The sequence below is a fragment of the Loxodonta africana genome, chromosome 6 (assembly GCF_030014295.1).
Source record: "Loxodonta africana isolate mLoxAfr1 chromosome 6, mLoxAfr1.hap2, whole genome shotgun sequence".
NCBI lineage: Eukaryota > Metazoa > Chordata > Mammalia > Proboscidea > Elephantidae > Loxodonta > Loxodonta africana.
Genome location: NC_087347.1, coordinates 67,143,254 through 67,158,826, shown reverse-complemented (window position 1 = coordinate 67,158,826; position 15,573 = coordinate 67,143,254). Strand labels below are relative to the sequence as shown.

At 36.8% G+C, this 15,573-nt stretch overlaps 1 protein-coding gene across 2 annotated transcripts in view; it reads right to left on the bottom strand.

Annotated features, from left to right (window-relative positions):
• Nucleotides 1-15,573, bottom strand: part of ZNF385B (zinc finger protein 385B) — a 305,144-nt gene that overhangs the window by 65,922 nt on the left and 223,649 nt on the right. Inside the window, exon 3 of one of the 2 annotated variants that reach the window (XM_023542798.2) lies at nt 2,992-3,030. The exons of the other annotated variant lie outside the window; for it this stretch is intronic. Within the exon in view, the coding sequence (XP_023398566.1) occupies nt 2,992-3,030 (39 nt within the window). The remainder of the gene's footprint in view (nt 1-2,991; nt 3,031-15,573) is intronic. 2 annotated transcript variants of the gene reach the window in all.

Sequence of the window (15,573 nt, the reverse complement as noted above, 5' to 3'; positions counted from 1 at the left end):
CATATACTGTTCATATTCAGAGAAATATACAGTGATGAAAGTACTCAACTATAAAAAAAGCATGGCAAGAAGCCATTAAAATGCCCGGAAGAAGAAAGACTCCTATCCGCAGAGCCCATAAAAAGAGAGACACAGCAGTGGTTCTCTTGTAAACTCCAGATAATAACCTCCAGCATTAACATCAGACAACTGGCGGTTCAAAAAGCAATGCAGACGGTGAACAAAGTGTTACTTATAAACAGATGTAACAGGAACAAGGACAGATTCACTAACACCGTTGTCTAGGAAATCGCCTGAGTTTAGGGTTGGATTAGTTGGTGACGTTATATAGAGATGAGAAATGAATACCATCCCCAATCATGATTATAAGTCAACGAAGTGAAAAATTAGAACTTAAAAACATTAGAAAAGAGGGTGGATTGCAGGATTATGGAATAGTAAGGCAGCTTATCTTCTGCTACATGTTTAAGAGAAAATGTATTCCCACTATAAAGAACAGTTATGGCAGTTTCAGACACTTATAACAGGAATGAAAAAATGCTAAGGGGGGGTTTTCTGGAGTCATAGAACTGTTCTCTGTCCTTATTATAGTGGTGGTTACACAAATCTATACATGCTAAAATTCATAGAATTACACACCCCCCACAAAAGTCAACTTTATGTATGATAATTTAAAAAGTAAAAGACAAAAAGTATTATGAGAGTATTATGTTTGACTACTAAACATATAATATCATTACTAGAAAATCTGGGGATTCATTTTGTTCAAGGCCATTAATCGATTGTATTAAATTTTATTAAATGAGAATAAAGAAAAAAACCCTCCATGGGGCAAAGGAAATCTCAAAGGTCAGACCGTAAAACCCTAGTTACTTTTTTATTTTACTCACAAGTGCATATGCTTAGATGTCATCTATCTATTTGGAAAACATAAAACTATATTTCTTGAGAGTTGAGATGGTAAGTCAATTTGGACAGTCTTAAAAATAAAATAGCTTAACTATGTTGATGGGATGAAAGAACCACATTGTTTTGCAAAGTTAAAAAACAAGGGCATTTTACTGAGGTATTTTCTGTTCTCAGGCTCTGAAAAATACTTTACATCTGGGGATGTGTGAACTACACTGGCTAAAACTATATGAATATTTCCCCAAACAGTAGTTTTCTGTGTGCCTCTTTATTTGTGTCATACCCATATCTATTATTATAATTAACATTTTTTCTTTAAATCAAATTAAAATTGACTTCTTAAAAGCTTCAGCAATGATATTTGTGAAATCAGTTTCAATGTACTACTTACTTTCTTCCCTATTACTCATTTCAATAGATATATTGAAAATTAACACTAAAAATGAAAACTTGCATCACCTAAAATAAATGTACATATTCTGGCTATTCCCATACCACAATATGGAAACACTGAGACAAAAGATAAACCTGATGAAAATCTAGTTCCAAATTTTTAGTAAACCAAGATACTTGTTGACAGTCCCAACACCACCCTCGAATATAAACATCCTCTTAAAATTTTTGAAATCATTAGGTGCCCACATTTTTTTTCAAATGATCCTTCATCCAGCTTTATTTTGCTCAAATGTCACATTTGCACCACATCAGCCTGAAAATATCCCCTCCATATTCCCAAGGCTGAGAGCTCTCCATCCCCTAAGGGGAACTGAGGCTGAGCACTCCAAAAGTAAAGGCAGGCCAGTTCTCAGCCATTCCTCTCTGAGTACAAACTAAAGACATTTCTTTAGAAACTCTCACCGGCATTGGCTTTTCTGGTTTATATTTTAATTCTAATGGTCCTTATAAAATCAACTAAACCATCACAGCCCTCTTACCCTTTCCTTGTCACCTGTCATTAACTCCTGCTGCCTTTCCATCCTTTGGCCTACTCACCACTAATCATATCGAAGCTTTCTCCCCCATGTTTCTCACTTGGAAAAGATCTTCTTCATTGTCCATCTGATTCTCTATTTCCTTATAGACATTCTAGCAAGAGATCCACTTTTTTTTTCCCTCCTGTCTAGATCTCTTTTATCTTCTTCTGCTGTTTATCATGGAATTCTATGATTATATTTCTTATTCAAATACATTTGAAGGGACATAATATAGTTGAAAGAAGATTTTAATGATATGAAAAAGAATGTTCCATTTGCCAATTCATTTGCTACCTTGAAACAGACACTGTTTAGCTGATGTTTTGAGTATTTGCCATCTGATGCAGTAACTACAAATACTTGAGTCATTTCAGTGGGATACAGACTTGTCAGTACCATGGAGAAGGTTGTCAGATATCCATATATTTATATACTTTAGTATAAAGTGATAAAATCCTGAATTTTCATTTTTGGTTTCCTACAATACTCTATGAACTAAATAAAAATAATAACTGCAATGTTAACTTACATTAGGTTTAATGTTTTTCCTCCACTAATGCAACATCAGTTCTCTGTAATTATAATGAGATTTTTATGTGTAACTAAATCAACAGTAATTCTTTTATTCAATCGCCAGTTTTCAGGATGAATAAAATATTTGGTATGAATAAAAACATTCTCATAAATTCTGAAATGTGATACACGCAAGTGATTCAATTTAGTATCATAAAAAGTAGGTATCTATATCATAATAATTTCATATATAGAATACTCAGGTGAGAATAAAGAGTGAAGGTATTGAAATCACACCACAAATTCTCATTTTCAAAGATTCAATTGGCATTTCCTAGACATTTGACTGTTAAAAATAAACAGATGCTTTCAAAAATCTTCATTTAAAATTTTTATGTTATATAACTTTTAAATGAAAACAATGCCTTATTACATAGTCATATAAAATTAGCTCATGTTAGTTCACATTGCAAAAGAAAGCTCTTCATGGATTGAAAAAATTATGACTGATTGGTAAATAATACTACAACTTACAGAAGCTTTTTTTATAAGAAAAGAAAACTACTGCACAGCTCTAGCTACCAACATTCCTTACCTGGCAGAATTTATTGGTCCCAAATAAGCCTCTTCTTTTCTAAAAAAGTAAAAGAAGTAGTCATCTGGAATTTTGAATCTAGCAAGCATACTTGTATGAAATTTATTTAAAAAATCCATTTTCTTTGTTCATCTCTGATTAAAAACCTTAAAACGCTTATTAACTGGAAAGCAGTAAGAGTTAACACTTGCCACTTTTTCTAATAAAAATTATGTAGAAATGAAAAGCAAAACCCATTAGTCCAATTAACAGGTACGTAATAAAAATGAAAGATGGGGTTGCCGTTGCTACCAGGAATTGAGGAGGTAATTGGAGGCTACATATGGGCAAATTAACTATTATATTATAGTCCTTATAAGATGAAGTAATGAAGCTGGCCCTATCACACCATCTATTATATTTTCAGTATCAGAATAAGAACAAACAGATCTCTTTGTTGTGTCTACCAAAATTATGGGGACTACAAATCTGTGCGATTTTTTTTAAAGATCATTACTTTCAGTGAGCATACCAAAAAGTAATTTACATCTGCACAGTGTAAGCAATCATGTAAAAATATGTAGCTGCAAGTAAAACCTAGCCACAGGGAAAAGAAACACACTGCATTCCTTCACTAAAGGTAGGATGAATGCTGTCAGAGGAGAGTATCTAAGATACATGAACTCAACAGCAATACATTTGGTTTTTTGTATGTTTTAGATGCTGTCCTGGCCTATATGGGTAGATGAGTCAACCAAAAGGAAGTACATAGTTTTAGAGGTTAAAAAAGTAGAAAAGATAGTACACACCCTACTTAACTGGAGACTCGGAAAAGAAACATTCATCAAGCAAAATAATGAGGCATGAGAAGGCATGTAAAGGTCCGTCTCCTCTTCTCTACCCCCTACAGTTTGGTCCTTTCCTCCTTTTCTGATTTTTCTCACACTTTAAGCTCCAGGGTCCTCTCTTTAATGGTGACTTCAGTGTATTATCCTCCCAGGGATACTGGCTTTTATATTCCCTTTTCTAGCTTTGTAATAACACCAATGAACATCATAATAATAGCAGTTTAGGCTTACAAAGCTCTTACTATGTATGGGCCAGAACTGTATTAAGGGATTAGCTTGTGGAGTCTCTACCATCACATGTGTCAGATACTATAATTATCCTCCTTTTATAGATGAGGAATCCAAGGCTTTGAGAGGTTCAAAAACTTGTCACCTCGAGTCTGAGTGCTGGAGCCACAGTTCCAACTCAGGCAGGTGTCCAGAGCCTGAGCTCTTACCTCTGCCCATACTGTTCCCTGCTAAAGGAATATACACATAGATGATGGGTATCATGTGTAGCACTGCTGTAGGGTGTGGTTGGGAAGAAGGATGGGTGTATCCTAGAACATCTGTGTCAGGGAGGGCAGCTGCCATCTCAGATAAGGCCTACTTCATGCTTAAGTGAAAGTTCCCTGGAGAAATGAGACTCTGTTTTCTCCCTTCTGGCCCACTTATGATATTCTTAGGATAACTTCTTGTATAACTTCAGGAAAAGCATAAATAAAAAAATTGGGCTGTCCTCCCCTTTCTCTCCATTGTAAATGTTTGGTTTGCAAACAGAAAAAAAAAAGCATGAGAAAAAATTCCAGGAATATTTAAAGATTACACTTTACCAGGTGGCATTCATCATTTGCACCTGTCCTAGATTTACTGTAAAACAGACTTTGGCTACTAAACCCTGGTGACTTAGGGCTTTCTGGAAGTTTGGCAAATCATCAACTTTTTAACTGTGATATTATCGAATTACAGTAATATAAAAGAACTATTTTTTATCCCTTCCTTTTTCCATATTGCATTTATACAACAGAATGTGACAATAGAGCCTCATTAGAACTTCAAATATTCATGAAGTGACATTTTGAAGTGATAGCTGCATCACTGAAGATCAATATTTCTTTAAAGTTACTTAAAAAAAATTTGCCTTTTATATTTAAATACTCTGACTACATGCCTATATATTACTATTTTGCTTTTTGCAAATCCTTGAAAAATTAAATAGAAACAAAACAGATGACCATTAAAAGCATAAATTCTTCTCTCAAAGATCAAGAAGTACAACAGTCATATATCGTTAGCAAACTTATTTCAATCATAATACAACTTTTTATTATTTTGGATATCAAATCAGTAGGCTCAATAAAAATCAACCATATGGATCATTACACTGGGAAGGCATGCTACCATGAGATCTGCATTTTTCCACCTGGGATATGTAAAATCTGGGACTTGCCATGCTCATACTGCATTCTTCTACCCAGAGCACCTGACAGGGCCTGCCTGAACGCCTTCATTGCCGCTGAAAGGAAGACAAACGGCATATACCTCTCTCCACGAACTGTTGACTAAACTAAGGGCTGACTGTCTGGAAAGGTGCTTCCCTAAGAACCTCCAGTTTTCTGCTGAAACTGCACATTGACTGTACCTTGCAAGCAACAACACCGTGTCCCTCTTCCATTGGGATATCATTACCCCACCAAAAAGTTAACAACTCACTCAGGACTTGTTGGTATAGAGGTGAAAGTAACACAACACACACTTCAGAAAATAATAGACAAATCACATTGTATCTAAGTCCCAGACCCCAAAAAGCTGTCATTGTTTATTTTATCAAAATGTGGTAGGCTGCTAAGTATTTTGAGGGTGGTTGACAATTGGCAGTATCTGATTGCTGCAGCAATTAAATGGAACCCAGGGTTTCATCTTTTCCTACTATTCCAGGGTCCCATCTATTGGAGGTCAGTATTCCTTATAGTAAATTTAAGTGAAGTTGGCCCAGAAATGAGGCAACCAATCAGAGTGAAGCACTGGGTCTTTTTTTTAATTTTGAAAGGATGTAAGGAGTGGTTTGTCAAGAAGACACACTGGAGCTCCACTCAACAGTTAAAAACACCAAACCTGTTGCCACTGAGTCAATTTTGACTCATAGCAACCCTATAGGACAGAGTAGAACTGCCCCATAGGGTTTCCAAGAAGTGGCTGGTAGATTCAAACTGTTGACCTTTTGGTTAGCAGCTGAGCTCTTAATCACTGCACCACCTCCATTCAGCAGTTAGGAGGATTTAAAAAATTGATCTGGTGGAATAATTTATCCCTTTTTCTCTCTTGGGGGCAAGGTACAACTAACCAAACACTTCCTTTTATTTCTGTTTATTATTATTTTTTGAATGCATCTAGAAAGCTTGATATTTCTGACTCAAATTCCAGATTGTCAGGCCCTCTTTGAGAAGCTCTGGAATTCTTCAACCAAAATGGTATATTTCATTGACAAAGAGGATGACTAAAATAAGGAGAAAACGTTCTGTGATCTATTTTGAAAGAGAAACTAAAGTCTGCATTTCCAGTGTTTCTGCCACAAAATTAATGTTCCTTTTCTAGACTATTCTGATAGGAAAAGATGCAACCTTTTTAGAGGTTGTGTTTTATATAAATTGGTATATGAGGTTTTATCCATGGAAATTTTTGCCCCTTTCCAACACATCACACTTTTATGGATATGATTTCTAATTCGTTCATAGACTTACTGTATTTTCCTGAAAGTTTATTTATTTACCAAATGTTCATTAAGTACTTACCATGCACTGTCTTAGGAGTTGGAGATACAGTGAGAACAAGCCTTCAAAAACCCTAATTCTAGTTGAGGGGATCGGCCTCTAAAGCTAATAGAATAAATAAGGTATTTGTGGAGTGCGGTAAGTACCAAGAAAAAAATAAAACAAGAGAATAGGAAAGAAGCAATATTTTAAAACAGATAACCCCTAAACACATCATGGTTTCCTGATACTACTGTGATTCAGATAGTTCTTTATGTAAAACTATTCCAAGTATTCCCCTGATTTAGGGAAGCTGATAAAGAATTCAGAATCGTACAATGAGTAAAGCTTGCAGATTAAGAAGCATGCTTTCAAAGTGGTCTGTGAGATCTCTGCAGTGGATATTCTTCAATTATGAAGCACCAAGAAAACAACTGTATCTCAGACTCAACACTATGATCACATTTATCCCCAGGAAGAAGGGGAAATGAAAGTAATCTACATTATAGAGAAGTTCTCTAAGCATGAGTTCTAAGTGCTAGTAGACATGTCTCGTGTGGAGTGCATCCTAGTGAGTTTCTGTACCCACCCAATGTGGTTGGCTTAGTGCTTCGTTAGCAAATAGGAAAACAATCCCGAGTTACTTCTTTTGTTTTATAAACGAGTACATATTTTGTCTAAGATCTTACAGTTGTTTGTGAAGATACTATAACAAAATAGTGTTTTTATCCTTAATGCTTTCAGAACCTTAAAGAGGGGAGGCGCTGTTATCAGTTGATTCTGACATGGCAACCCCAGACCCCATGTGTGCAGAACAGAACTGCCCCATAGGGTTTTTAAGGCTGTGACCTTTCAGAAGCAGCTTGCCAGACCTATCATCCAAGGTGCCTTTGGGTAAGTTCAAAATGCTAATCTTTCAGCTAGTATTCGAGTGAAAAGCAAATGGATATGTAGTTCACTGTCTGCCTCTCTTTAGGGAAAAGCCAGTAATATTTTTGGAAGGATAATTTTTTAAACTATTCTGAGTAAAATAATTTTAAAGCTCTTTATTAGACAGCAGTTGTTTTGCTAATAGGAGACGCTATAATATTAGATCTGTGTACCTAACTGCTGCCGAATGTCCAACTCGGACAGTAGGCCCTTGTATGCAACAAATATGGTCAGTACAAATGTAAAATGTTCCATTTCCTGGCTGGCTCCACATGCTTGGTAATTTTCCATGCTGCTAGGGATCAAGAGTGATGCAGCAAAGCTGTAGTTATGCCGCTGGGTAATTTAAGAAGCCACCACAAAGAGCATTTCAAAAAGTTCAGGTTAACAAATAAGATTTCCAGTTTATATCTGTAATGGGCATGGGACTTAACTGAATGTTCACTAGCTGTCATTGACACACACACACTCAACAATATTTTGGGTGTTAATATTCCAATAAAACTTTAGATGAAGAAACTAAAAAATTAAAATTCTATTCCAAAAGTACCAATATTCAGGTTTAAAAAAAATGCAGATTGAAAGGTATAACTAGCTAATCTATTAGAAGAGGTCACAGCCTACCCTAACACTCAACTGCGACTGCTGCTTTCGATGTGGGGAAAAAGCATTAAGGTAATGAGCCGAACTATGTCTCCTAAGTAAACCCAGTGCGTTACTTTATTTGTTTCCATTCTTGAACATACTAATGCCTTGATGTGACTGGAAACCATTAGGAGAGAGGTGTTTTTCCATCACGATGCAAAGATAATTCTTGAAACACTTTTCATTTTATTTCCAATACTCAGGTTTCATTCTTCCAAAAAATAAAAATAATTTTTGGCCAATGTATGCATATAGATTTGAAAGATGACGAGGTAAAATAGAGTTCATATGAAATTGTTAGAGGCCCATTTGAGGGAAAATGAGAAAAAATACAAAAATTTCAAGGAAAATTAAAAACAACCCTTAGGTAATTATTAAAAATTTAGCTCTATTGTGAATGTTAATAGCCCTGAAAAAGAAACAAATTGATAATAAATACTGTTAACGCTTTTTGTCTAGGGAAGTTGCTGCCCTCGAACAATTTACACTTTATATTTCTCAGTGAGACGTATTTATGTTTCCAAACAAACAAACAGCCTGAGACATACATCGCTAGCAATGAACTGCTTCACAGAAAGGTAAATACCAACAAAGCTGGCCAGATACACAATTCAGAACGAGGAGAATGGGAACTATTTCACCGAAAGAACCTGAAGGACATTGTTGTGTGTTTCCTATGTTATTTAGTATCGTATCTCCTTAGTGTAAGATAAAACGCGAAATACTTCATTTAAGAGATACGAGTTGGAGAATAGTTTTTCAATAAATGTGCAAAATACTAAATAAGATAATTTGAGGCTAGGTCATGAGAAGTGATTATTCCATAGCACATTTGAAGACGGTACCTATTCTGAAGTTTGGAAGGATAGGCCAAGATCTGAGAAAGAAAACAGACCCAGTTCTTGATCTCCCCTTTTGTTCTTTTTTAAATTAGTGACTTGAACACAATCCCTAAAACTCGTCCACAGATTAAATTTTCATAACATAAAGTTTGATGCCAAAGATAAGAGACAGAAAAATATATGGAGCCCTGGTGATGCAGTGGTTAAGAGCTTGGCTGTTAACCAAAATGCTGGCAGTTCAAATCCACCAGCTGCTCCTTGGAAACTCTGTGGATCAGTTCTATTCTGTCCTATAGGGTTGTTATGAGTTGGAATTGACTCGACGGCAGCAGGGCTTTTGGTTATATATATTTAATGCATATATAATTTTAAAAATAGAATTCTTTATTTTTAGGAGAAAAAAAATGGTGTACAAGTAACCAAAGACTACTTGCTCATACTTACAGATGTCATTTAAAAAAAACCATTGATGCTAAACCTCCAAATCCAAAAAAGTATGTGTTTGCCTGTTTCCTGGCACATGGACTAAAAAAATCTTACAAGGGCTTTCTAGGAGACTTGGGAAGTAATGAGCTTTCTTGATTTAAAAATCAATACACCTCCTGAACAGCCAAATGCATTAACTGACATCCTTTCAAAACCATTCTGTCAAAGCTAAGTTTGAAAGGCTGTTCAGTAACTAATCAGATATATCCTGATGCTGAGGCGAAACAGGTCCGTGACACAAATTAAAAAGGTATAAGACAGAAGGAAAGCTCCACCAGACAGAAACAAGTGCAAAACTAGAAATCTGGGCCTGTTTGGACACACTCTTCATTCTGCAAAACAAAGCAGAAATAAAACATTTTTCCCCAAATGGAAGACAACACATTTCTTATCCTTGAAGAAACATGACAACTGGCGAGGCTCCCTCCCACAGGCTCAATGCAAGGCAACAAATCTGAAATACCCAGCCCTAAACATCTTGGACTTTTACTCCTCAAAGCCACACTCTTATTATGCAGTGGTAAAATGGCAGAGATCATCGACGTTTTCAAACTTAAATATATGTCTGTTTCAGTTTTAGTCCCAGAAACTTTCTCCCACTCCAAAACCAAATCCTAACTAAGAACTCAATACAATAAAACACTAAAAACTGAGTTCTGGTTAAAACCAGTAGGTCAGGTCCCAGGCCTACTGATGTGTGAACCACTGATTTTCATCCAGCTTCCTCACTTGAAAATGAGGACACAGATTTGAAGAATTTTTGTGACTTGGTTAAGACTCCTCAGATAAGACAAGAACTCAAGTCTCCTGCTAGAGTTGCCAGATTTAGGAAATAAAAACACAAGATACGTAGTCAAATTTGAATTTCAGATAATTTTTTTTTTTTTTTTTTAGTATCAGTATGTACCAAACATTGCAAGGGAAATACTTATATTAAAAATAATTCATTGTTTATTTGAAATTCAACTTGTGTTGGGCATTCTGTATTTTATCTGTCTCCAGTTTCTAAGCCCCATCCAAGGGTGTCATGGCTATATCAGTGTTGATACTATTGGTCCTCTGTCTCCTGCAGGCTCACCTTGACACACTTAACATGTTAGAGGTTTAATTAGGAAAGTAATCCCTGGGTGATTTTATGCACAGGAGATGTAAAATAAATTTTACATCATATATTCCTCTTTCTATTGTCCTTTTGTATGTATGTGTATGAGTATTAGCTCTTCTCAGAAGAAGACATATTTGGTTCAAGTTTGTCCCTGCACTTACATAAAATATAGAATACTTGTGAAAGTAAAATGAAGATCTTAAATAAAGTTCCTTACTCTGCTCTCTGCAGTGATAATTGCTTTATTGAATAGGTCTCTGTTAATGGTACAGCTTGACATTTAACATTTGTCGATTTGATTTATCATTATTTTTTACATGATGGCAAGAAGGCTACAGTTCAAAGCAAAAGTAGTTTAAACTAAACTGTCTTCCTTTTTTTTTCTTGGTAAGGAAATATATAGTTACTTCTAGGCAAAACTCTATTTTATCCATCAAATATGTTTTAAATATACACAAAGCACTCTCTGTATACGTTCTGAATAGAGTAAACCATATACCAAAGGAAAATGGAATATAGCAAATGAAATCACCAGGTTAAAAATGTGTCCAGTTTGCTTATATATTGGCCATAGATGTGGCATCAAGATTTCTAAATGAAGCAATGGAGAAAAACCTACGTGAACAACATAGCAAATTGTCATGAAACATGCCAAATCCTTTAGTAACGTTCATGAAAAGTTTTAATATTAGGAGGCTGTAATGTCAGATTAGAAAGAATAATTCAGGAATATTTCTGAAAATTTTTACTCGGAGTAGTTTTAGTAAAGATTTTCAGAAATGTTTCTGAATTATTGGCACAGTAGTTAAGATCTCAGCTGTTACCCAAAAGGCCAGCAATTTGAATACACCAGCTGCTCCTTGAAAACTCAATGGAGCAGTTCTACTCTGTCCTATTGGGTCACTATGAGTCAGGATCAACTTCAGGGCAACATGTTTGGTTTTTCCTTTTTTTTTTTTTTATTCTGAAGTTCAGCCTATCAAGATGCTTGGACCTTTCAAAGTCTTGACAACACTCATTTGAAATTTTTATCTACCCTTTTGCCTCTTCCGAACCTCTAACACTTCCACTAAAGTCAGACAAACACTTACATCTTACAACATGAGAAGCTTATATGTCACTTTATTTTAAAAAATTTAGTCTAATTAGTCAGGAATCATCAACCTCTGCCTCACAACAGAACAATATCACAATATTAATTGTTGGCAGCTTTCACTACAGTGTGATTGGCCTTCCTGAAGTTGGAGTTAAAAGCTGGCCTCTGGAAACCAATCATACTCTCAGTGAGAAGAATATTTCAGTGATATTAAAGCTGAAAAAGAGACTATAATCTTTTCTGATTACCCTCAAGGCTGAAGTAAACGCAAAAAGGAAACTGAATTGCTGATAATTTCCTGTGATGACTGACTTCCAGGAAATTCTGATATTACTCTCATGCTATAACAAATGACGGCTCCTCAGACAGGTAGCTTCAATGAACTCTGCATCTAGGTGTCACAATGCTTCTTTCAGGAGCTACTCACCCATTAAAGGCACCAGGCCTGTAAGGCAGAGACCTCTCTCTGAAGACAATGGAGAGTCTGATTGCACAAGGAGTGATGAGCTGCGTGCTATAGGCTGTTCTTCTAGAAAGCTCTTTTATAAAGAAAATTTTATAAACTGATTCAGCCCTTTCATGACCAAATTAGGAGCCCTGGTGGTGCAGTGGTTAAGACATATGCTGAGCTACAGTTGCTAACCAAAAGGTCAGCAGTTCAAGTCTACCAGCCGATCCTTGGAAACCCTATGGGGGCGGTTCTACTCTGTCCTAGAGGGTTGCTATGAGTCGGAATCAACTTGACAGCAATGAGCTTGGTTTTTATGACCAAATGATTTTGTTTGTTATTTTTTGATGATGTAATACTTTTTCACTAATGGAATGCATACTGAAGCATTCAGTGTTGGTAATCTTTCGTTATGTAAAATGGTTTAATTTAAATACTATGAGATACACATATATACCAGTGAACACTAGAGGTAACATAGGTAGAATGAGGCAAGGAAAAACCATTCTGTCTCATCAATTTTTTTTCACTGAGCGAAACTTTGGAAAACATGGGTAACACATAAAGGTATCCTACACTGGCTGCACATAATTGATATACGAGCCTCCTTATTCTTAGGGCTACATTCTCTGCATCACCTTCTGGTGGTCCTAGCAGGTAAATGATTTCCAACCTTTCAGAGCCTCAAAACCAACATGACAACACACAAAGGGAGATACTGCATAATTTCAGCTTCCGTAAAACTAACGCCTCTAAAGGAAGCACTATAGTGAGAACATTGCCATTGCAATAAATTACTTCTTACTGCAAAACAAGTACTTGCAGCTCAGAGACCAGATCCTTCACAATTGCAAGAAATGTACATGCGGTACTTCAAGGATGCTGCAACCTGCGCTTATACTGTATTTCACCTAAAAATAAGTCTTTCACTTGAATATTACCTAATTCTGAAAAGTGTACCTACCCAATAACACACACACAAAAAGGAAACCATAAATATCCTTACAAGGGTTATCTCACTGGTCAGAATCCCAAATAACAAAAAAAATGCAACTGATCCTTATTTGTACCGTGGGTCATAAGGTACATCAAGGATGCATGTTTTCAGTGTATTTCACCCAAAACATAACTTGAATACAAGCATACCTTGGAGATATTGGTAGGTTCAGTTCCAGACCACTACAATAAAGAAAGTATCACAATAAAGCCAGTGACACAAATTTTTTAGTTTCCCAGTGCATATAAAAGTTACATTTATACCGTAGTCTACGGAGAGTGCAATAGCATTATATCAAAAAAAAAAAAAAAAAGTACATACCTTAATTAAAAAATATTTTATTGCTAAAAAATGCTGACCATCATCTGAGCCTTCAGCAAGTTGTAATCTTTTTGCTGGTGGAGCGTCTTGCCTTGATGTTGATGGGTGCTGACTGATCAGGATTGGTGAAGGTTGGGGTGACGTTGGCAATTTCTCAAAATAAGAATAATGAAGTTGCTGCATGGGCTGACTCTTCCTTTCATGAAGTATTTCTCTGTAGCATGCAATGCTGTCTAATAACATCTTACCCACAGTAGAACTTCTTTCAAAATTGGAGTCAATCCTCTCAAACCATGCTTGCTGCTTTATCAACTAAGTTTATGTAATATTCTAAATCCTTTGTTGTCATTTCAACAATGTTCACAGTATCTTTACCAGTAGATTCCAACTCAAGAAACCACTTTCTTTACTATCCATAAGAAGCAATTCTTCATCTGTTAAAGTTTTATCACCAGATTGCAGCAATTCAGTCACATCATCAGGCTCCACTTCTAATTGTAGTTCTCTTGCTATTTCCACCACATCTGCAGTTACTTCCTCCACTGAAGACTTGAACCCCTCAAAGTCATCCATGAGGGTTGGAATCAACTCCTTCCAAACGCCCGTTAATGTTGATACTTTGACCTCCTTCCATGAATCGCGAATGTTTTTTTTTTTTAATTGTGCTTTAAGTGAAAGTTTACAAATCAAGTCAGTCTCTCATACAAAACCTATGTACACCTTGCTGCATACTCCTGGTTTCTCTCCCAGTAATGAGACAGCACACTCCTTCTCTCCACTCTGTACTTCTGTGTCCATTCAGCCAGTTTCTGTTCCCCTCGGCCTTCACATGTCTCCTCCAGACAGGAGCTGCCCACGTAGTCTCATGTGTCTACTTGATCCAAGAAGCTCACTCCTCATCAGTATCATTTTCTGCCTTATAGTCCAGTCCAATCCCTGTCTGAAGAATTGGCTTTGGGAATGGTTCCTGTCTTGGGCTAACAGAATGTCTGGGGACCATGACCTCTGGGATCCTTCTAGTCTCAGTCAGACCAATAAGTCTGGTTTCTTTCATGAGAATTTGAGGTCTGCATCCCACTGGTCTCCTGCTCCTTCAGGGGTTCTCTGTTGTGTTCCCTGTCAGGGTAGTCATCAGTTGTAGCCAGGCACCATCTAGTTCTGGGCTCAGGCTGATGTAGTCTCTGATTTATGTGGCCCATTTTGACTCTCAAGCTCATACTTACCTTGTGTCTTTGATGTTCTTCATTATCCTTTGCTCCAGATTGCTCAATGGGATTAGGGCTGCATCCCGCACTTGCCTTCTTTCACTAAAGCAGCTGTGTCCTAAACTCCACTGCCAGTCCTGTGGCCATCACACCAGGGGGTTGGGATACCGGCACTTCAGTTGCCCTCTTTCCCTGAAGCAGCCACTTCCTAAATGCCGCAGCCAGCCCCTCTGTAGACAGGCCACAGGGTCTGGGGTGTGCCACTCTGCTTGCCTTCTTTCACCGAAGCTGCCATGTCCCAGGAAACTACCATCAGCTCTGCTGCAATCGCACCAAGGAAAGTGCCAAGGAATCGGAGTCGAGGCACTGCCAGGGGCTTGGCAACTCCTCGCTGCTTCTGCACCGTCTCTCCCTCTCCCATCACTCAGTTCAATTCCTTAACTTTGCCTTTGATGCTCAGGGTTCCTAGCTTGTCATATATATAATTGATTCACTTGTTTTTTTCGGGTCTTTGTTGTAAGAGGGATCACAGGAAGCGTCTGACTATTTCTCTGTCTTGGCCCTGTCTCGCAAATGTCCTTAACGGCATCTAGAATGCCGAATCCTTTTCACAAGATATTCAATTTACTTCCCCCAGATCCATCAGAGGAATACCACTTATGGCAGCTATAGCCTTTTTTTTTTTTCTTTTATAGCCTTACATAATTGATTTTTTAAATAATAAGACTTGAGGTCAAAATTACTCCTTGATTCGTGGGCTGCAGAATGGATGTTGTGTTAGCAGGCATGAAAACAACATTAATCTCCTTGCATATTTTCATCAGACGTGTTGAGTAACCAGGTACATTGTCAATGAACAGTAATATTTTGAAAGGAATCTTTTATTCTGAGCAGTAGGTCTCAACAGTGGGCTTAAAATATTCAGTAAACCATGTCATAAACCGATGTGCT